Source organism: Truncatella angustata (genome assembly GCF_020726525.1).
Source record: "Truncatella angustata strain MPI-SDFR-AT-0073 chromosome Unknown BKA67scaffold_1, whole genome shotgun sequence".
Taxonomy (NCBI): Eukaryota; Fungi; Ascomycota; class Sordariomycetes; order Amphisphaeriales; family Sporocadaceae; genus Truncatella; species Truncatella angustata.
The window spans coordinates 718354-740445 of NW_025763381.1; the positions used below are offsets into that span (position 1 = coordinate 718354).

Here is a 22092-nt window from a genome sequence, read left to right on the forward strand (position 1 = left end):
TTGTATACACTTGATAGGTTTTGGCGGGAAATGTGAAAGTAGGCGCAGACTTGTCCTCGGTCATTATAGAAAGGGCAAAGGAGAGTTTTCAACTTATTCCACTTTATTTCGTCGCCTGTATCTTAATCGAGGCAGGCACCACATCATCAATGTCTAAACGAGTTTTAACATCCGCAACCCGCGCCTTTTTCCGGGTTAAGCAGAAGCTTTTATCATGAGAAACACCACAAATGTCAACAATTTATCGCCTGTAGCACCAATTACTCTTCTTCTTCTTCCTCCTCCTCCTCCTCCTCCTCCTCATCCTCCTCGTCGTCTTCTTCTTCTTCCTCTTCCTCGTCTTCCTCTTCTTCTGCCTCGGCGGCTGCTTCTACTTCCTCGGCACCGTCCGCCTTCACGCCGTTGGTCTTGCCGTTCACAGCACCGCCCTGTTGTTCAAGCTGGAGGTATTCGTCCCACTCTGGGAAGAGGTCGTCGTCTTCTGTTGGTACGCCGATCGTCTTGGCTACGCGGGCCTTCTTGTGCTTCTCGAGGTTCTCCTTCCATCCCTTCACGGTTTCTGTTGCCACGCTGGGCTTGTATGTTTGGGCAGTGAAGGCGGCCTCGGTGTAACGGTTCGTCTTGATCATCAGCTTGATAGCGCCCTCAACATCACCAAGACTCCACTTGGCCAGGTGAGCCAAGTTGTTCACACCGGCCTCCTCGGCCAGTTCAGCCAGCTTGGCGAGCCCTTCGCGATCGCAAGTGCTAGTGTAGATGAGGAGAAGGTTGCCCAGATCCTTGCCGTTGGTGAAGCACTCAGTAGCCAGAGGGATGTTCCAGTTGGTCAAGGCCGCATCACCGACAGACTTCCACTTGTGCTCGACATCAGCCTCCCTTGCCAGCTCCAAAGCGATATCAAGTTGAGAAAGAGCCAAGGCCAGGTCAAACTTGTGTTCCGGGTCGGTGGCCACCTCAAGGGCCAGCTCCTTGTAGCCTTGCCCCTCGAGGAACCTCGCGACCTTGTTCAGTTGATCCTGGGGAATAGACGGCAGAAGTTCGGCGGCTGTCTCCATGTCTTCCCTGAGCACCAACGTCTGGTATTCGAGGACGGGCAGGGATAGTGCGAACGAAGTGACAGTGACATCCTTGTCTGCAAGGTATACCCTCGAGTCACGCTGGATGTAGCCAAGAATGTATTGGGGGCTGTCGAAGTGTGACACAGTGTAGGTTTGGTCACCGACCAAGTAGTTGAGGCGGTTCGTGTTGTTAGTGTAAACGAAGACATCTCCGACCCACTCTCCCGTGCGGACGCTCTCTGCGATGTCAGTGATAACTTCAAAGGCGGCCTCGACACCATCCTCGTCCTCCTGGCCAGCCTGAACCGCTTCGACATAGTTCTCTCTCGAGAAACGGAGAATGTAGAAGGTATCGTCGCAAGCAAGAGCGACCAACTCGCCGCTGTCCGACCAGTAAACCTGCTTAGGCTCGACCTCGATACGGCGGACAAGACCACCGGTTGCCCAATCGTAGAAGCTTACACCACCGGCGCCCTTGACTCCAAGCAGAACTCCACCACTGAGGCCATCGGCCTGGAAGGGGATATCTAGGCCGCCTGGCTTCTCGACAAAGTTCTTGAATACCTTGACACTGGTGGGCGATTCCCTGATGGCGAAGTCGTTGCTGTTCTCCTTGGACGCCCATACAAAGTCCAAGGCGCTACCGAAGGCCTTATTCCTCCATGCCAAAGCAGTGTAGATGATGTACTCGTTGTCACCACAGACAGCGACGAACCTGCCATTCGGCGAGTGGGCCAGGGTGGTGGGGAAGACTTCGCATGTGCCGAGTTCCTTTGTCGGCAGGGTGATGGCTGTGTTGTCCTTGATCGATTCGTCGCCGCCTCTAATTACTGAGGAGAGGACTTCGTTGTGTCTCGCCCAGATAAGCTTGCCAGAACCGTCCATGGAAACAGCTGGTTCTTCTTTTCCTAGCTTGACAACGACCGCACCGTCGTCGAAACCGACGGCCACACCCTGCTTGCCCTTTTGAGAAGACACGCACCAAGCACGCTCTAGGCCGTAGTTGAGCGACTGCTCGAATCGGTACGTGTTGGCGTTCCATCTACATAGAGTTGTCAGTATCGAGGCCACCCGGTGGATGGGATGGGCGTATGTAGGGGCTCTGCAACTCACAGTCTGAGTGTACCATCCTCGGAACCGGAGAGGATGATGGGTAGTTCTGGGTGGTATACGGCGAAGGAGACATTGTTCGTGTGCCCCTCGAGTGTCGCGATCAACGACTTTGTGGTGTAGTCCCAGACCTTGATGGTCCTGTCGTCGGAACAGGTCAGGATATGCGGTCGGTCGGAGTGAGGGTAGTAGTCGACTGCGTTCACACCCTTTGCCTCGTGGGCCTCGATGGTGAAGTTGGCGGTCGAGGAGCCCAAGCTCCAGATCTTGACGGTCCTGTCCAAACAAGCTGAGGCGAAGGTGTTTGTGTCTTTGGGGTTGATGCCAAGGCCCATAACATAATGGGAGTGGCCTTCGAAACTATGAGGGGTATTAGCGGGCGGTCATGGCCGGGGGTTCGATCGGCGGAGTTGGTGCAGACGTACATTCTGATGCACTTCCAGCCCTGACTCCAATCCCAGCACTTTATGGTCATGTCATCTGAGGCGGTCAAGACGAAGGGTTGTGTGGGGTGGACGGCGATAGCGCGAATGTAGTCGGGGTGGGCTTCGAAGCTGGTGATCTTCTCCGAGGTGTTGTAGTTGAAGACGCGCAGCTGGAAGTCGTCGGAACCGCAGATGAAGAAGTTCTTGCGGGCAATGAAGCGACCGGCTCGTACGGGGACGTCGGTGACCTCGAAGCTCTTGACGATCTGCTGTGTCTCGTAGCTCCAGATGTGGACGTGGCCAGAGTAGAGAGTCGTGAGGATCCAGGGCTCCGTGGGGTGGAAGTCGCAGCCCTTCACCCGCTCGCTCCTGGCGAAGAGCTGTCGCTTGACGTCGAGCTTCATCTTGGGGGTTTGGCGTTGGTGTTGGTATCAATATGGGTGTGTAGACGAGACGAGAGGAAATTGGTTAGTTTATTCGTGGTGGGGGGGCTTGGGTTCGTTCGCAATAAACGGTACGGGATAGCGACCGCCAGGCCTCTTGGACGACTGGCTTTTATGTCGAGTCGGGTCAGGCTCCAGGTCGATTGAAATCGGGAGCCAAGAGATGTCGTCCGGGGGAGTTTTGTCTTCTTCTTCGTCTGCTTCTTCTTCTTCTTCTTCTTCTCCGAAAGCTATGTAGCTATGTACATAGGAGCTCTACTCGCAGTCGGCAGTAGCCACAGGTGAGTTGGACGTTTGAATAGGACACCTCGACGGACAGGGAAGGGAGCAAGCAAGAGCAATTCTGCCCCACTCTTTTTGCGTAGCCTTAATTGGCCTTGGCCTTAGAGCCTCTCTCCCGCGAGCCTCTCCCCTTTGTGCCTGCTGCAATTCAGTGGGCTGGTTAGACGTTGCCCATTGTGAGCACGGACCTTGCCCCTGAAGGACAGCTTGCTCCGTATCAAGTTTAACTTTCAACCGTGAGCCTCCTATCCTGCCTTGAAAGCCGGCCAACGTTCGTTCGATCTCCAAAGTTAGTCAAGTCAATACACTACACTACACTCACTCGGAAGTCGAGCATATTATGGCTGGTCTACTCAATCACATCTACACTAACCTCGGCGCCATCCGACTGCACCGACGACAGAAAGCTGGCGCCATCATGGATGAAACGACTGCCATTTTTACGGTAGGGGATGGATGTACATCACACAAAGTTCACAGGACAAGGACTTGGGAACGTTTAAGCCTCACATGTACTCCTCAGTACTTAGTGGCCCCTCAACAGCGAGCAATCTAGGCCAAACAGTTTTCAGAGGTCTCAGACAAGAATTTGGCGCAGTGGCGCTTGGTAGGTGTGACTATCCGTGGATTGATTCTATGAGCTTCGCTATTCTTTCCGCTGTGCACTCGATAGCATCCTCCCTTTTTTTTTGGGGGGGGGGGGGTTTCAATCGCCTAAGTTTGTTCCTATCATGCATGATATCTCTTATCCCGCACCAATTATCGTATTTGGGGCACAAGATACTACTGTCATCAAATACGATAATTGCTGTGGAAGAGAAATGGAGCCTCCCATGTAGTATCTGGTTTGTGAGGGATCCCTCGCGTCAAAGGCAACTGATTCAGTCAGATTTGCGAACAAGCATGTAAAAATACGGTCATTTTCCATGATATTTACCGGGAGCATCAATCACTCCCTGGCGGCAAAAGTCTCGTCGGTAGGTGCGTATTGCCAGGAAAAGTATTGCTATGGCTATGGCTATTTATGATCCTTATGAGTGGAGTATAACAATGGCATCGAGATCAGATGACCGTCAACCTCGGACATCCCAGTATTTCTCTTGAACCATTATTCTCTCGTTCGTTCGCATTCGATTCAGCAAGTGCTCTCCGCTGCGTCTCTTTTCTTAGCGCCGATACCCAACATATCAATGTGCACTCCTTCTGGCATGGTGGACGACTGTCAGGCTTGCCTAGCCATCTCTTCAACTAATCCTCGGACAAGAAACACCAGGTCCTAGTATCCAGCCTCTATATGGAAGCGCGAAAGTTGTGAGTGCACTGCGTACACGATCCCGCCATCAACCCAAGGCAGTAGGTTCAACACAACTCCTAGTCTAGCAAAGAAAGAAAAAAAAAGGAGAGAAGGAAAAAAAGGAGAGAAAAAAAAACCCGTAGATTTCTGTCCATAGACGGTAGCGGTCGCTTTACCGAGAACATCATTCAAGACGTCAGGAGTCGAATCGTCTTTGTTAGTCCAGCCAATTGCTAGTAAGCATTGCTGATCGTCTTGAACGGAAGTACAGCATCATAAGTCAGTCGAGATGCAGTTGGACCATGCGATTAGTAACGCACTGTGGGCGAAAGTTGGTTGGCTCGTCATGTTGAGATGCAAGCAAGACATTGAGAATGTTGTCAAGTCGTGGACGTGATGTGTGCAGCGAAGCCTCTATGACAGAACAGTCACCAGTGCAACAAGTGAGTATGAAATAAAAAGTTTAACGTTTGACGATGGGATATTAATGTGGTATGGATCGTTTGTACCGCTCCTGTCCAAGATAGTTCATCGCTATGATAAACCCTTCCTGAGTCGAGACTTCGGCTGGTACATTGGCATATTGACGACTATGAAATTTGTAGAGGAAATGCTTTTCTGTGTTCCAGTGAACTTTGCTTCAAGCTATACATCACACCACGTACGAGTAGTTAGTTGCAAGTTTTGTAACAGTACAGTGTTTGATAAGTTTTTGTATTGACGAGGTTTTGTACCATCACTTTACAGGATATGCCTCGTTTGTTATGCTTTCATACCATATGCTTGGTCCATAATATGGCCAGCAACCCCAAAAATGCAATCCGTAAATCTGTGCCCGGTAGCTTACTCGAACGCCTGTACCCGATGACGCCTTGCTAGTCATGTCTCATGCAAAAAGAAGTGTTTAAGTGTAAAAAGAAGAAGCCCCAACTCTCACTGAGCTAGAGCTTGGCAGGGATTCAATCGCTGCTGTCAGCCTGGACTCGCTTGACAACCTCCACAACCTGGGGCCAGAGCTTGTCGGATGATTGCAAGCCACAGATCTTGATGACAACCTCTTCGGCACTGTGTTCAGCCATGATCTTGGCGAGCTCAGCACTTTCTTCATCGCCCTCGACGTTCTGGAAGCGGAAAGTCATCTCGGCAGCAAACATGAGAGCCTCGACCTTGTGGCCCTTCTCAGCAAGTTCGGCGGCAGGACCAATGAAACGCTCCTTGCGGCCGAGCTTACGAATAGGAGCACGACCAACACGCTCAACGGCATCAGCCAAATGAGGATTGCTGATACGCTTGATGATCTTCTCCCGGTAAGCCTTCTGCTCCTCCTCGTCGATTCCGTGCTTCTCCACAATCAACTTGCTGCTCTCCTCGAGAGCAGCAGTGACCTCGTCCTTGATCTCCTTGTCTCTCAGAGCATCGTCGACAGTCTTCTTCTGTCGATTGTATCCGTGGTAGGCAGCAGTGGCATGGCCAGTGTTGACAGTGTAGAGCTTACGCTCAATGTAAGGCAGCAGGTTGTCGACCCACTTGATGCCCTGGATCTCGGGGTGGTGGCCTCCCTCGAAGGGAGTTTGCTCGACGACCCACTCGTAGAACTTCTCCAGGGTAACATCGAGGCCAGCATCAGGGTCCTGAGCGGGTACAATTCGGTCAATAGCCGAGTTGGCGTAACGGGCTCGTGTGTGCATGTCTTCTAGACGGTGTGATGGGGTATTCTTGGGGTCTTTAATGTGCTCAGCGAGGGCATCGGTGGCCCCGATCATATTCTCGCAAGCAATGATGGCAAGAGGCTTGAGATCGGACGATCGCTTGTCAACACCCTTGGCGATGACGGGTGCGATGAACTTGAGAATGTTGGGGCCAACAGAGCAAGTGATAACATCAGCAGTTGCGATCTCATCGACAAGCTCAGATTCATGCGTCTTGGAGTTGATGGCGCGGTAGTTGGTGATGGTGTGCTTGTCGACACCCTCCGTACCGACCTCGATGACGTGGTACTCCTTGCTGGCATTTATCGAGTCAACAAGCTTGTCGACAACATCGGCGAAGACGACCTCATAGCCGGACTCGTGCAAGAAACACGCAACAAAGCCGCGGCCGATGTTGCCGGAACCGAAGTGAACAGCCTTCTTGCCCATTGTGAAGGATGTGTAAGGTTGCTGAATGGTATAAGTGAAGTGGTAAAGTGGGGGTGGTAGATAATGTTTGTGTGAGATGGCCTTGTATGGAAAGGTAGACTTGGGGTTTGGACTTTGGGCTTCGGTATGAGGCTTTATAGTTGAGGTAATATGGATGAATACAATCGGATCGTGAGATTGGGGGAAGTCCAGAACTTTATATGATGTTACGGACACATGAGCTTAGACGTCTGACGACACCGTGGAGGGGTCACCTGGAAGGAGCGTTGGCTTGTCTGTTCCCTATGAAATGCGAGTGCCCAGACAAGTGAAAGTGGAAACGGTTCATTGACACAGCCCACTTCTTTTTCAGACTTGGCGTCATAAACGGGAGTGTGCTATCTTGGCCTTGACCCTTGCAAGATGCGCTAGGGGGGGGATCCAATCAGAGAAAACTGCAAAGTAAGATACGGAAGATACGGAACGAGTGTGAGTGGAGTTTGTTCACGTTGTTGGATTGCCCAGTTATCTTTCGAGTCGCCAACTGATGCCACAGTGGTAAGTTAAGCACAACAGATCTAAAGTGATGCAACAAAGTCACGAAGCAGTACTCGAGCCGCTGAAATCGATGGTTTCGAGAAAGTTGGGGGTGTTTGAACTCACTATGCTGATTAAAGAAGCCGGATTTGCATCTGTCCCTCTCAGTTGCTTGCCTAAATAACTTCACCTAGACTAGTGAGCATCTTCATTGCTGCCGCGGGTCTCGAGACTGCCCCACTACTATTATCGTGGAGTGGAGCTTTCTGTACTCGATCCGTCCGTTGTTGCCGTTACACTTCATCCATTTTCACATGGCCAGATTGTATCATACTGTACCAAGTAAGTAAACGGACCGGCTGGGCCTGAATCCTCGATGCAGCCAGCCACCCATTCCTTCTGCGTCTAGCTGCTTCAAAATTGAACCCTGTTTCATCACAACAAATCAGACATACAATGATCGTGAGCTTAACATCGTCATTATGCTTGACGGCTTTGCTTTGGAGACTTCCTCACCTCCGGCATCCTACCATGCTGCTGCACAGCGCTGGCCAATGTCTCACAACCACCGGTCAGCGGTTGACCGACCCCAAATCAATACACAGGCGCCCACCACCAGCGGCTGCGAAACTCTCCTGTGCTTGTAGTAGTCAGTCGCGGCATTTTGGTTGATCGGCACGGCATATTTACGCGCGTTTGTAAACGACAGCCATGTGCAACATTTCAAAAACCGAAATATCCGATAGAAATTAATCTGCCGCAATTTGGGGAAGACCCCTTCTCTGTACATTGCACCCCCGGATAATGCAGCCACAAATGGGGACGACATGTTCGTGCCAGATATTTCCCCGTATTCTTCCTCCATGGGCCAGCCTTCCACTACTGCGGCGCGATGTGGACTGAGATGCAGTGTAATGTGCTTATTGCGCCAACCTTGCAGCAATTATTTAATTCTCCTGTCCCTTATGCGCGAAAAGCACCGCATCCAAAACGGACGTGAGGCAGAGTTAATGCAAATATGCTTCATTGGCCGATGGCCCTAGACACTGCAGATAGAAGCAAAGGACACGGCTAGAGCAGCGTCGTTCTACGCAACTGGGGCACGACATGTTGTTTGCTGGAGTCACAGATATCCCATATTTAGAGCACAAGTGGCCATGGGGGGTACATCGGCAATCATGCACGGGATGGCAATCATGGATGCCATTGTGCAATCATGGCAGAATGTTGTTTTAGACATTTTTGCCTCCGTACCTGACAATCACCAACCTTTACGGACATTCATCAGGGCAACGTTTAGAGCCGTTACCATAACGGTTGCAATGAGGACCCTGGGGAAAGTGGACTGCCCCTCATTCTCACCGTTTCAGCCCCTCTGTGGTATGTTCAATGACCTCACTGCGCAGCAAGTCCTCACCACGCAAGACCCTGCTTGAACTCTGTCGTAGGCCGTCTCCCGATTTGTTAACCATTCACAGCGATGCGTGATGTGATTCGGCTCGTCCCTGGCAACAGCCCCCCTGAAGACCCAACAAGATGCACTCTAATTGGAATGCCTCCTTTATATATTCACAGTAAGGTTACCGCTATGCATTGCGCGTGCTCATGAGTGAGCTGATGAAAGAGTTTGCATGGAAAAGGCGTTCATTTGTTTGTTGCTTGTTATTTAGCAGAAGCCAGATCTATTGCGTGCAACGCATCTTAGGTCATGAATCTGAATGACTGTACACGGCGTAGATGAAAAAGTTTCGTCATTGCACGTACCAGTGAGTATGGGACGAGACTCTCAGCCATGCAATTATCGTGTTACAAACTCAAAAGTGGTTCAAGTTGCATGCCATGTTCTGATGGGTCCTTTTTGATGGAGTGCAGGTCTATCCTCCGTTTTCCGATCCGATCACCTTGCAGAACTGAGTGTCGTCCGAGACGTTTGGAGAACCCCGCGCTGCACTCCGTAATCACAGACTCCCAAAAAAGGCGCTGAGCAGGTCATTTGCCGCTCCATAGATGCAGCCTCGTGGAAACAAGGCATGAGGCTGCGAAACTTTTGCTTTCTTCTTCGACTCTGCTCAGCAACGTATATGGCCATATGTTGACTTTCCTTTCTGTTTCCGCTGACTTCATGATCGCTATCAAACTGTCTCATCCATGCAAGAGCTGAACCCGCATCACTCTTGGGTCCACTAATCCACTGAAGGCCTAGGCCTTTTTGCCAGATAGTTGCGCAGAAAAGGAAATCCGCAATGACACTATAATCTGCAAAGGTCCCAAAATTCGCATCGGCCGCATCGAACACATTCCCCTCTGATATGCTTGATCTTCAATGTCAATTTTGGACCTTTTTTTTTTTTGGGTCTTCCAATTTAGCACATATAGTATCGAGGCATCGTGATCGTACTCGAAGCACGTGTTTGCCCCAGCAGAGAAGAGGTTGACTCGGCAGAAACATTACACTTGTGCTGCAATGCTTTACCTTTTTGCCATAAGGCATTGCTGGACGGCTGACACTCAACCGAAGTCACTCCACTCCGAAAAACACACGACGATGCTCCACACACACACACACACACACACACACACACAACAGTGTTGGCATCACATGTCTCGAGTTGTAACTAGGTGATTGCTATCGGCAAACGATGGGCGAACCCACACCAATGGTCACGACATTGCGAACACGTTGCCATCGTGGTCTCTTCACAATTATGGAAGCCTTTTGTCAAGCGTGCTTGCGGACTTATGCCCAAAGCGGGTTCGCCAGTGGCAAGATGTAGGCAAATATGCATGTTGGAACCTCAGCAATGCTAACCTAGCATCGCCTGGCCGGAAAAATAACTCATTATTGCTTGTCGTGTGTTTTTCCTCGCTTACTCGGGCCGGGATCAGCAGTCTACCCATCACAAACATGCGCACTTATGCCTCAATTCCATAGCTCATTGATGGGCTTCCTGCAAACCCCAGACACTCGACTATTCGCTTATGTTATTTGCCCGAGTGTAACCATGAGACCCGGGCCTTTTCGTTACTAAATATCAGTATGTTAAAATTCCTCAATATTATTCCAGCGCTTCCTCGGAAGACTGCCCTGAGATACCCCGAAACAGAGCGGTCCTTCGGCGTATTTGCCGGATCTCCTGCGTTCAGGTGGGGCCGATTCGACCCGAGCGCTTAACATTGCCTAGCCCACTGCGTATTGCCCTATGCCTTCAAAGAATGAAGATTGCCGGATCTGACACGTTTGGATCGTTCTTAGTGAGGAGGCCTCTTTCGGCGAGATGTGCTAGCGAATGTCTGCCACGAGTCAGTCGGTGCGAAGAGCTTACACCGTCGGTCGCGTAGGAGAATAATGCATTACAGGATGACGAGAGGACGACCTAGCTTCTTCTCCTGCTGGTTTGAAGGTAGTTCATAACTCACGTACCAGTCTCGTATGTACTAGAAACGTTTGGCAGATCGATCGGCGGAAGCAACACCTTGAAAGAACTGCTGGTATCCAGAAGCCACAGCTCACGTGATGAGCAACAAAGCTTCACACCCCTTGTTCGAACCTGCAGAGTCGTCGCATGTTACTCAGCTTGGCTTTTCGTATATCGCGGACCTTGATTTTTACCAACCGTCAATAGTCTCATATGCTCCAAAGATCTGAACGATTGCTGATGTTGTATTTCGTTCTCCTAGGGGGCCTCAGACGCTGTAGCTGCTCCGATGCCTGAGAAGACAGACAAGAGGATTATCTGACAGTGCATGATAGACAGCGATGACAAGTATATAATCTTCCATACACCTCTAGTCTGCCCCAAGCGTAGTACCAGCATGTTTACAATGAAGAACTTCACAGAGAATAAATCACTCTCGCATAGTTCAGAAGCTTGAAAGTACACGTGGTAAGCAGCGCCATGTACAGCTAGTCTGTCCGAGTTAGTATGCTCTCAACATTCGTGCCTGCAATTCGTGGCCCTGCTTATTTGATACAAGGCGTCTTTACCGCTCGGAGGCACAAGACTTGTGTAATATATTCCACGAACTGGTCAAGTGGCATGTTGCAGCAAGGAAGAAGAATCTCTTTGAGCCTAGACTTACTTGTTTGGAGTCGAGCCACCCTTCTGTAAGTTCACGGTATAGACAGGAGAATGCATCCGTTGATGATAACACTCTGGAGTGAGGATTAAGGGAAGACAACGCCCTTGAGAGAGAAATGTGGTCATTTGTTTTGGTTTTCCCATAGTCCGGCAGGGATTGTCTTTCAGAAAATCATGATTCGATGTGGTTCGAGTATAGTAACAATGGTATATTATTCTCTTCGATGTGCGCCTTTAGGCCGTTCTGTTTTCTTATTTCTCCTGGTTGATATTGTTAACTATGAGCTGTCGAATGTTCCATCCTCACTTAACAGCAGATCGCTTGCTGTTGGTATACACTGTCCGGTGCACTGCGCATCAGTTTTGCATTCGTCTTTACGGACAAATGACAAGTAGTGAGGGTCCAACGCAAGGACAGCAGGCTCATCACAATTCAGCGAGCTCTTCAACCATTGGTGCTCCGACGATTGAAGTTGATGAGATTTTTTTGAAAATATGCCTTAGATCAGCCACCAAAGGATTACCACGTCCGCTAGGGGAGGTGAGTTTGATTTGTCCGCCCGTTTCAAAAAGCTCTGTGGGTCAAGGTTGGCCACAACCTAGATGAGTTTTGACTCTTTCTTTAAGCACTCCGCATTCAACCTGGCCTTATAAGGAAGCGCTTCGTGAAGAGGCCATATTGCTCTGCCGATCTGCCCAGCTAATAATTGACGGCATGCGTCTGTAAGCAGTATAAAGAACGGGACGCCTTTTTGCCGGACACAATGCTTTGACTTGGTAAATACCTAGTAAGACTGATTGAATCAGATGCCACCATATAAACACAACGCATAGATAGTGGTTGAAACCCTGGTCAACGAACAAATCCCCGGATCTGCGGGGTGAGAGAATATACTCGTCTGTTCCAATATCCGAAAGTAGGACTCGACAAGATCAAACTTAAAAGTAACTAGTATTTATTTCATCCCCCGCCCGAGTTAGATTCAAATTATAGCCTATTGTCTAGGATCCTCAACGCGCCAATTCTTTCAACTCTAGGAACTCGAATCATTTCCCAATGCTGCGGTTCCAACTGGGGATCTGTCTGTCTTATGTCACACCAAATGATGGAACATACACCTCATTGACAAAGAGATCAAACGGCCTTTATGCGACTGAAATTTTTTGAAAAATCCTCAGCTATTTGCTCTGACTGACTTCCATGTTCAATTGCTCTGTTCCAGCATTACGCAACAGCATAGGAGTCAGGCTGGTCACAATAATTGCCCGGCGTCGCAGAGGGCATAGTATACCGATCGCAGAGGTTTCTCACTGTGGGGTGTGGCCTTCACCTGAATTTAAGAGTATTGGACTCGTCCCATCCAATTTTTGAACAGATTCATTATATGATCAATATTAAAGCATCGAATAAGTGGACTCTGGGTGCATTGAAGTATCCGTCCTTTTTGCAGCCCACTGGAAGTCAAAATGGTAGCAAGACCTAGGGCGATCTGGGCCATTCCCACCGAGAAATTATGTGAATCGCCTCCGGCTCATATGCAAAAATACTTGCTGTCGTATTGACTGCTCAATACAGGTCCCGAAACTTGGTACAATGCCGACCCTTCACAATTGTCCCCTTCGGTTGTCTAGCCACAATTGAACTTTGAAACACACTCCAATGTTGGATTTCTTGTAAGTTTGGCTAACGTCAATCTCATGCCTTTGCTTTCAGCTTCATTCCCGTGAGAGAAAATCTAAGAGCAAGAAGACAAAAAGCTGTGACTGTCACAACTGAGCCAGCCCACAGCTGAACACCAAGGTAACTGCCTGTTGCACTGAGAATCGCGCCTCCAATCGGAGTACCAATCAAGGACCCGACGGCATTCAATACAGAAGACATACCTAACCTTGTGCCCAGGCGACTAAGGTCAGGAGTGAAACTAGTAAGCACAACTGCAGGAAGTGCAACTATCGCACCAGAGAAGAACCCAAAGAAGGCAGCAAAGGCAATGTTGCCCCATCCCGTGGTTGTGGCTATCCAAGCAAACACGGTGATTGCAGTGCACGACACAGAGAAGAGAAGAGTCTGAACAGGTCCAATCTTATTGGCGACGAGCGAAGGTGCCAAGCGTCCCACAACTGAGCAGGCGTTCATGATCGCGACGAGGTACAGCGCAACATCTTGGCCTTGTAACCCATGTACTAGCGCGAAGGGTTGCATGTAGAAAATTGGTGTGAAGAACGCAATGTTGCTGGTACAGAGGGTAGCGCAATAGAGGACGTATGGCCGTTCTTTGAAAGCAGGCAGGTCGAGGAGAGTTCGAACCTTTGTCGACGGTTCCTCGCGGCGCCGGACAACGGCCAATCCAATGGATAGCATAGCAAGGGCCACCAAGCCCATGACACGCAATGTCCAGCCGAACCCAATCCTGGGTTGAAGCTCCGTGAAAATAATGGAATATACAACACCACCACAACTCGATCCAGACACGACGAGACCCAATGCGAGTGCCTTCCGGCGGTGGAAATATTGTGGGATCACGGCTAGGGAAGGTATATAGAGTATGCCCGTTCCCGTACCGATGCAAATGGCTTGTGCCAACACCAGCTGCCAGAACTGCGTACACAGACTTGTCATCATCAATCCTATCACAATCAGAACACTTCCAGCCAACAGCAATGACCGCAAGTACCCCTTGTCGTACAGTGGCCCCGACAAGACGCCAACAGACAGGAGCAAGAACGATTGGATCGAGCCTATCCATGAGATTGCAGATGGGGACATTTCCGTGAGCAGCTCATTTTGGTAATATGTTTGAAAGACACCGAATGCGTTGACTAGACCCCTATGAATTCTTTTCAGCATAAAAGATCTAGGAACGACTCATTTTATCTTCACCTACCAGTGATTCCAAAACAGACAGAACGAGCCGAGGACTTGCAACCAAGCGGTAACTCCTCCATCCGGCGGCTCATCACCTTTCACGCTCTCAGTTGCGAGCTGAGCTTCCGACTTCTGGACCTCCGCAATAATCCCATCGTTAATGTCCGCGACCTGGACAGCTGGAGTGATCGTATTGTGATCCCTATTCGACATCATTATAACCTGCCTCAACCACATAAATTCGCACCACAGCGTAAGGGACGAAAATGAGGCGCCATGACTGCGATATTTATACCGAGAACATAGCGGATCAAAGCCAATTGGTAATCATTTTTTATTAGGTACCACAAATTGGTTCCCACCTGCGGTTTGGGGGCAAGGCTGGGGAAATGTGGAAATGTGGAGATGGAATTCCACCGGAATAGCCTACCGGGCATCATCCTACCGCACCAGCTGGCCTAGTTCTCAACCCCGGGTTTCCACTCTCTCGGTTGGGTGCCGATTATATGGTGTCACGATGCCCGACGTCGGAGGAGACTACAATCAGCTACTGCAGCCAGCAGAAACCGACAGTCTTCTCTTATGTTGACGCCATTTGACGCATCATTCTGCGACTAGATCCAGCGGGTTCGGGGTATTCTTTTTTCCCCCGGCTTCCTTTGCAGAGTTCCTGCACAGGGATAGAGGTACATACGGAGTATACGGGCGGGTTTCATGAGTCGGAAGTGGAGCATTTGTTGATAGAGGGGCGCAGATACTAGCTTCAACATCGCGGAAACCTCCATCACTTGACGTATTACATAACGCCTTCGCTAGATAAATGCGGCTCCTTATACTCCGTATACTTCTCTTTCGGTCCGATTGACGCGCATCATTGGCAAAACGTCTATTATTCTGAAAGAAGTCGATTTGCTATTGCGCTCGGTGTAAGCAATCGATCATGGCGACCACAGATATTCGTCTACGCACAGAGGACGACTTTGCCGCCCTGGTCGCAGCCCTGGAGGATGTCTACAGTACAGATGGCTACCCCGTTCAAGGCACCGCGGACGCCGCCGCCTTTTTCAACCCTGATGGCCTCGTGGAAGCCTGGGTCGCAGTACACGATGAGGTCGTGGTCGGACACGTCGCTATCATTGCGGCAGCAAAAGGATATCAACCTGCGGTCCGAGCACTGCTGGATCTCCCAGGAAGCGGTGCAGACGTTAAACAGTGTGTCGTGGTTGCGCGGTTCTTCGTGCGAAAATACGCCAGGGGTTTGGGTCTCGGCCGCACGCTGATTGAGAGGACGTGCGAATGGGCACGGGAGAATAAGGTGAAAATCGTAATGAATGTGTTAAGCAAGGATAAAGCCGCCATACAACTGTACGAGAAGGTTGATTTCAGAAGGATCGGCGAAGGGTCATACAAGAACCCTGCGGGAAACTTATTTCCGGAAAGCTTCTACGTTTATGGCTGATTGCTGTCAGCAGTGGGGTTTGAAGTGTTTTGCTCGGTATAAGTGTAGGAAGCTTCATTAACCAGTAAATCGCTGGTATTTGGGTGCTTATTTCGAGTCCCTGGTGGTTGAATCTCATTGATCCCAGCTATACAATAGACATTTTGAGCTCGAAATAATAAGCTTTGTGACTCTACGAAATCTGGTCGCCAACTCTCTGCAACAAAGGCGCTCGCTCCCTCGCTTCTGCACTTCCATCCAGGAGCACATCACCGTATGGCATGTTCTTCCAATCGCCATCCTTAACCTTGCTGACAGACCAACTCCCTACCTTGCGTGCCTCTTTGAAGAATTGCACATTCTCCTCGAAACTTCTGTTTCCACTTTCAGGGAGATAAAAGTACGTCCAAATTCCGGCCAGCGCGTTCGTGCCGGCGAAGACCAGATATATGTAGTACTCAAGATTGTTGAACATGATCGGCGTCAGGAACGTGATGGCAAAATTTGCCAAGCCCCAGATGATCACGCTTACGGCAGCCGCCTGAGCTCGCGCCGTTGTTGGGAAGATCTCGGTGGGTACCAGCCAAACAGTAGCGAGCCACCCAATACCGAAGGCACCCGTTGCAACGAAAAGTGAGATGATTCCGGGAATTGCAAAGGCTTGTTGGTCAAGACCAAGTTCGGAAGAATGCGCAGCGAGTCCTCCGAAGAGAGCAAGCAGCAAGAAGCAAATAGTTAGGACGAGCGAACCCCATAGCAGGAGCACGCGGCGGCCCATTGCATCAATGAGAATCCAGGCCAGAGTCATGAGGGCGAAGTAAGAGAGATAGTTGGCCATTGTTAGGTTCTCCGCAGTCACAATGTCGAAGCCCAAAAGAGCAAAAATTTGGGGTCTGCACACTTCGTTAATCGCCATCAAGTCATGAATGAACAGTGGAAAAACTCACCCATAGACAGAAACAGCGCCATAGCCAGTGAGCGCCTGATTGACCTGAACCATAATCGTGACGATGGTCGGATGGAATTGGTCATGGCTTGGGGTGAACATATCCCAGTAACTGACACTGTCACCGGCTTCTTCATCATGGCTCTTCTTGAGCTCTTCGTACTGACGATCGCTCTCTCCTTCTTCGCCGTCTCCATACTTGCCGCCGTAGATATCTTCGAGTGCCTTCTTCGCCTCCTCATCCCGGCCATGGTAAATGAGCCAACGCGGCGACTCGGGCAGAGTTTCGATGCATGCAAGCAAAGCCACGGGGTACACCTGCATGATAATAATCGGGATGCGCCAAGCCCACTCATTAGACTTGCCCAAAATTCTCGTGACAATCAGGTTAATGCCAAACGCCATGTTGAGCCCGAATATGTTCATCTGAAACTCCTGCGCCAAGGCCTTGCCTCTAGCCTCATCGCGCGCCAATTCGGCGCTGTAGATGGGAATTACAGCATCGATACCTCCCACACCTAGTCCCATAATGACGCGACCGACGAACATGCTATGCAAAGCACCCTCGTTACCCCACAGCCCAGAGACGAACATGATAAGATTGCCAAGCGATGCCGTCGCGAGACATGCAAAGATGGATTTCTTGCGGCCCCAACGGTCTGCGACTTTGGAGAACAGCACCGCACCGACGGCGCAGCCCAAGTAGTATATCGACACGATCCAGCCCACGAGTGGATCGTCAGACGCGATGCCCATGGTAGCCAAGTAGTTGTAATTGGTGTTGATCAGGGACATCATGCCCTGGTCGTAACCATACAGCGCAATGGCTGTCGACGAAAACAGGACCACCTGGGCGCGCTTGTTGTGCCATAGCGAAAGTATTGTGTTCTTGGCGGAAGACATCTTTATAAAAAAAATCGGGAGCGGTCTATATTTTCCTTGCTCACTGCTAACGAAACTCGTGCTGGCGATGCAAAGCACGTACACTCTCCCCTCTTCGAACTAGACGTGCGGCGACGGCAATAGGTGCAATCGCTATATGAATGAGAGGCTACGAGACGAGGATCTCGTACAATAAGCAAGCAGCCACCACAGCCCTAATTAATGGTTTGAGATTCCGTCGTCTGTCACGAACCATGGAAGAGAAAGAGTGAAAACATGGTGCATGTAACTAGGCTCTGCAGGGGAGCTCACGAGGTGCTATGACGGCATCAGTGGACGTCAGTGGGGGGTTTTACTTATAGCGTGCAGGCGCCCAGATCGTGCCTAGCGGTGGGCCCTGAGATCCAGCGATCGGACTGGACCGAGAAATGATCGGAAGAACTGCATCCATTTACCCATCAGAATCCTCTAACCTAACAATGTGCGTGAAAGTCATGTCGCATGCACATTTTATACCGTAGGACTTATGCACATTCAAGTTGGACATGATGTGAGAAATCTGAGCCGTTTTATCTCAGTATCAGGAGCAAACCAACATAGTTGTCAAAGCTACACGAATCGGACACTGAAATCTACGAATGCAATTCTCAAAGAGACGGTCGATGTTGAGTTACGCAAAACCTTTTTTATAAACCATAGTCGTCATGTCGACCAGCAACGAGTTTCTGTGATGCCACACATGTCTTGCAGATACTTCAAATCCCCAGCTCTCAAACGCACATTCCTTATGAACCACCTTATCTGATCCGTGCTGACCTAACCCTCTTTGTGGTTGCGTGCCATCCACAAGGTCTCTCCTCGTCATCTGATAGGTAGTCGGCACAATCGTGAACCCATGCTAGCTGCCCGCGGCATCCTCTGCCTCTAGGCTTGCCCTTTTTTTTGGGGGGGGGGGGGGGGGGGGGGGAGGTTTTTTTTTTTTTGTAGCCGTGAGAACCCCGCCCGCTGACAGGAGTCCAAGCATTCTAGACAAATTTCGTCAAGCTTGGTCTCCTGCTCGCAAACGGCAGGGCCTATACTGTCTGGAGCACGGCAGTGCTCGCACACGTCACTACTATCTGGAGTGTGGTAGGCGAGGTTCTTCGGCTGGCATACAATGTCGTATAAGGATTTGCCATCAGCATCCTACAGCGGGTAATCCATGGTTTCTCTGAGGAGTTTTATCAGTTGGATGTATGCTATTCCCGCATCAGTAACTCTGCGACGCCATAAGTGCACGGGTCTGCTCGATTTCATAAGTAGTCTCACATTGCAAAAGGTCCTCGCGTTTCATAGCTGGACTCGATCATGGTCAATCATCAGATATTTATGTTTTTGGTTGTTTAAGCGCGCTTACCGATGACTTCGGAGAGAATATGCATGAACTTGAAGTATCTTTCGAATTTTACACCTCTACTAAAAACGGGTGTCTTTCCCGGGCTTGGCCCAGGCCATTCTGGATAAGCCAGTCTGTGATAACAGCAGAGGGACCGCGCAAATGAGTTGGGTGTCCTCGGGTATAATTCTTGTTCAAGACGTAAGTAGAGTAGAGGAGGTTCTTGTACTTGTCCTATATAATATATATCAAGCGTTTGACCATACGTTTGAACCATGCGTTTGAACCATGCGTTTGAACCATGCGTTGAACCAATACTCGAGAGTTCCAAGCTGAACCTGGTACTTGCCATTGCGATTATGCTTGATGCTCTTCACGTCAACAAGTGTAACAACACGCCAGACCCTTTGAATAGGGACACTTAATGATCTGAGAAAATTTTGTTGATCTTGACAACCGACTCTGTCATAAGGAAGGCAGAAAAATAAAATATCCAGCGTGGCACCTGTGTCCTTGACGAGGCGATAGGTGCCATTCTCACGATTGTTTCTACCCAGCGGCGATCGAAGGTCGAAAAACTTTTGAAAGTAATCACCCCTACCTTCTGGAATGGCTTTCTTGACTTGGAAGTCAGCTCAGACTCCATCGCTACCGGTGACCCGGATCGTGGCGTCGTAGTCGTCCACCACCGTGAAACCACAGGCTTGCTTTGCGACTAAAGTCAACCCAGTCAATCAAACGAAGGAACTCAAACAATTAGATTTCTCATAGGATGATGCCTTAGTGCAGAATCCTCCGACATCTTGGTAACTTTTGAATGATATGCGGGAAATCAGTCAAGATTAAATGATGTAATACATTAAGCATGCCAAAACTGCTCCTACTCGCAGAATTCAAAACGTGATGAGGACTGTAAGCAGCTCAAACAAGAGTAAACTCCTGGGAAATACAGCTTGATTGAGGCACAAGACAGGAATTTGTGTTGATCAGGATGGGAAGGCACGAGTGTGGCGACGCGTGTTTTGGCACCACATCTTCAAACAGCTAAGATGTTGCTGTGAAACTACACGGTACTATTCCAATAATTCGACACCAATATCCAGTCATTTGCTCACTTTGTGCCCAACCCAGTATTCGAACCTCTGGTGGCGTATCGTGGTGTACGGGGTGCCAAATAATACAGGATTTTCGTGTCTTTGAAGCCCACCCCTCATTATTCATTACCATCGGGTTCCATGTTAGCGCCCTCTATTCTTGTGCCTCATACTGTGACGTCGATAATACCCATACATTGTCAACTCCAACACCGTGGTCTCTCACTACCATCAATGTCGTGTTATACAACTTCTTATATATATATCACCACACATAACCTCACTTGTGCCAGCATCTACCGGAGCGTTCCAGTCGCGAACATGGTTGGATCTTTGGTCTTCTTATCCTGGCTTTACGCAATTTATACATATGGCACTCACTAACACACCAATGCCATCAATATCCACGCCATGTTTGCTGTTTCCTCGAACTAGATTGCGTGCTTATCGAACTGGAATGCTTGTTTGATGACGTCCTTCTCGGGGCGCTGAACTTGGGACTATGGGAGGGATTCCTGTAGCTGTCGTGTTTGCCTTGGCCGTCTCGATCACGCCTGGCATCGTTGTCCCAGCTTGGGTCGTGCCCTGAGTATGCCTGCTGATCCCATTCTGGGCCGTGTTCAAAGACGTCCTGTCGGTGTTAGTCATTCAGTCTTCGATCATTTCACAATGGCTCAATCGTACCATTATGAATCGAGTTTCTAACGGGAAGCACGGGCTAAACGCTGACCAGTACGACCGAAAAGTACCGTGAGAAGAGTATGTTGTGGCAAGCACGGATTGATACCAGAGGCCGATCAAATACCCCGCTTATCGGACGTACCTGAGTATGTGTTACCAGGTACTTAAGGCTGACAGATGGTTGCAGGCGCCTGTGCGGCACATTTCGCCCCCCTTGTGTGTGCAATGGCCTGATTGGGTGGTCATATTGCCGCAATTTATGCGTCGCCAGCCCCCATCTTCAACTCAGTTTCAGTTTTTCTTACGCGTTCCTGACTCTATACCCGGTATCGTTCTATAGTCCTGCACATTCACCTGTAGCCTCTTCCTCTTTCAAAAATCATATTAGTAGTAACAATGATATTGGCAGATTTCACCCCTTGCCCGGGACTTCCTCCTGAGCTGCGAGATTAATTTGGCAACAATGATTTACCGGGGATAACTCGACACTGTACTAATACAAGAAGAGATGTTGGAAAGTCCGGCACCTCCAGAGTTGGATCTAACCCCCAATCAAGGAAGCTCTGAGGGCCAGCCGTCTTGATTTCCGCCAAGATCTCTTGCATACCGTTCAAGTGGAGGTGTCTCTTAACATCAACCCTGAGGCCCGCGATGTTGTTTTGGATTGGGCTCAGGATCACGGCATTTGAGTACACCACTATCAGCTTGGTGGCCTTTGATTCTGATCACGACACACTATATGGTGCGACTAATTCGTGGCAATAGTTCTTGAGTGAGCCAGACCTCGTGGAACGGCCTGGATTATTGGCGCACATTTAAAGAGCACCGCTAATCCAAATTCCCTGTTCATTAGCATTAAGGCAGACGTGATTTTTGGGTCCCTCTATTACTTCCCTACGACCACAACCTTATTTGTTGTCCTTAGACCAGTATCGAGACTCCCAGCAGCAAACGAGAATGCACAACTGCAATCGCAGTGGGAGGGTGAACACACCATATGAGCCTTCCACAGGGACCTAGATCGTGGCCACTTTCAGGGGGATGAAATTGGTGTCTTGGTGATACGCACAAGCTTTTGGAACGGGAATGTCAAGAGTTTGAAAAATACCTTATTGTACGTGGTGTTTGTAGCTTTGAGGTAAGCCTTGCGTTTGCACGAAAAGAGAGATGAAGCGTCAATAGAAACTTATATGTTGGATTAAAGGACAAATTATACATGCATGAAGTGATGGGATGATAAGCTGAGTACGCGCGCGCCGGACCGAGACACATATAACTAAGTGAGCTTGCGACGTTTGTAGCCGTTGGTAAATATGGTTCTCAAGGTCTAAAGCTATGTTGCACCAAATTAAATACTAGCAGCGCGATGAGGAGTTCTTAAAAGCGCAACTATTTAAACTCTACTACTATTCTAAGTAAAATAAGATACTATGAAGCCAATCATTGCAGGATCGCTATATCTTCC

General features: G+C 49.6%; 8 protein-coding genes across 8 annotated transcripts; 4 read left to right on the forward strand and 4 right to left on the reverse strand.

The window, feature by feature from the left end:
• Positions 1-260: 260 nt before the first annotated feature.
• BKA67DRAFT_529278 (coatomer WD associated region-domain-containing protein) lies at positions 261-2997 on the reverse strand (the record flags this gene model as incomplete). The annotated part of the gene is made up of 3 exons (XM_046099041.1): positions 261-2100; positions 2172-2528; positions 2594-2997. 3 exons carry the CDS (start codon positions 2995-2997, stop codon positions 261-263), a joined length of 2601 nt encoding a protein of 866 aa, XP_045963224.1.
• A 2574-nt stretch (positions 2998-5571) lies between these two features.
• On the reverse strand, positions 5572-6750 carry BKA67DRAFT_510720 (mannitol-1-phosphate 5-dehydrogenase; the record flags this gene model as incomplete). Its single annotated transcript, XM_046097350.1, has 1 exon — positions 5572-6750. One exon carries the CDS (start codon positions 6748-6750, stop codon positions 5572-5574), a length of 1179 nt encoding a protein of 392 aa, XP_045963225.1.
• Positions 6751-7692: 942 nt separating this feature from the next.
• Positions 7693-7961, forward strand: BKA67DRAFT_543542 (uncharacterized protein). The gene has a single exon (XM_046101192.1). It carries the CDS (start codon positions 7723-7725, stop codon positions 7936-7938), a length of 216 nt encoding a protein of 71 aa, XP_045963226.1. The 5' UTR covers positions 7693-7722; the 3' UTR covers positions 7939-7961.
• Positions 7962-11167: 3206 nt separating this feature from the next.
• On the forward strand, positions 11168-11571 carry BKA67DRAFT_543550 (uncharacterized protein). The gene has a single exon (XM_046101193.1). It carries the CDS (start codon positions 11190-11192, stop codon positions 11373-11375), a length of 186 nt encoding a protein of 61 aa, XP_045963227.1. The 5' UTR covers positions 11168-11189; the 3' UTR covers positions 11376-11571.
• Positions 11572-13041: 1470 nt separating this feature from the next.
• BKA67DRAFT_508509 (major facilitator superfamily domain-containing protein) lies at positions 13042-14424 on the reverse strand (the record flags this gene model as incomplete). The annotated part of the gene is made up of 2 exons (XM_046097160.1): positions 13042-14173; positions 14231-14424. The coding sequence occupies 2 exons, from the start codon at positions 14422-14424 to the stop codon at positions 13042-13044; spliced, it is 1326 nt and encodes a 441-aa protein (XP_045963228.1).
• Positions 14425-15151: 727 nt separating this feature from the next.
• Positions 15152-15670, forward strand: BKA67DRAFT_652357 (acyl-CoA N-acyltransferase; the record flags this gene model as incomplete). Its single annotated transcript, XM_046106151.1, has 1 exon — positions 15152-15670. One exon carries the CDS (start codon positions 15152-15154, stop codon positions 15668-15670), a length of 519 nt encoding a protein of 172 aa, XP_045963229.1.
• A 172-nt stretch (positions 15671-15842) lies between these two features.
• On the reverse strand, positions 15843-17498 carry BKA67DRAFT_652358 (general substrate transporter; the record flags this gene model as incomplete). Its single annotated transcript, XM_046106152.1, has 2 exons — positions 15843-16542; positions 16597-17498. 2 exons carry the CDS (start codon positions 17496-17498, stop codon positions 15843-15845), a joined length of 1602 nt encoding a protein of 533 aa, XP_045963230.1.
• A 396-nt stretch (positions 17499-17894) lies between these two features.
• On the forward strand, positions 17895-18413 carry BKA67DRAFT_543554 (uncharacterized protein). The gene has a single exon (XM_046101194.1). It carries the CDS (start codon positions 18004-18006, stop codon positions 18280-18282), a length of 279 nt encoding a protein of 92 aa, XP_045963231.1. The 5' UTR covers positions 17895-18003; the 3' UTR covers positions 18283-18413.
• The last annotated feature ends 3679 nt before the right edge of the window (positions 18414-22092 follow it).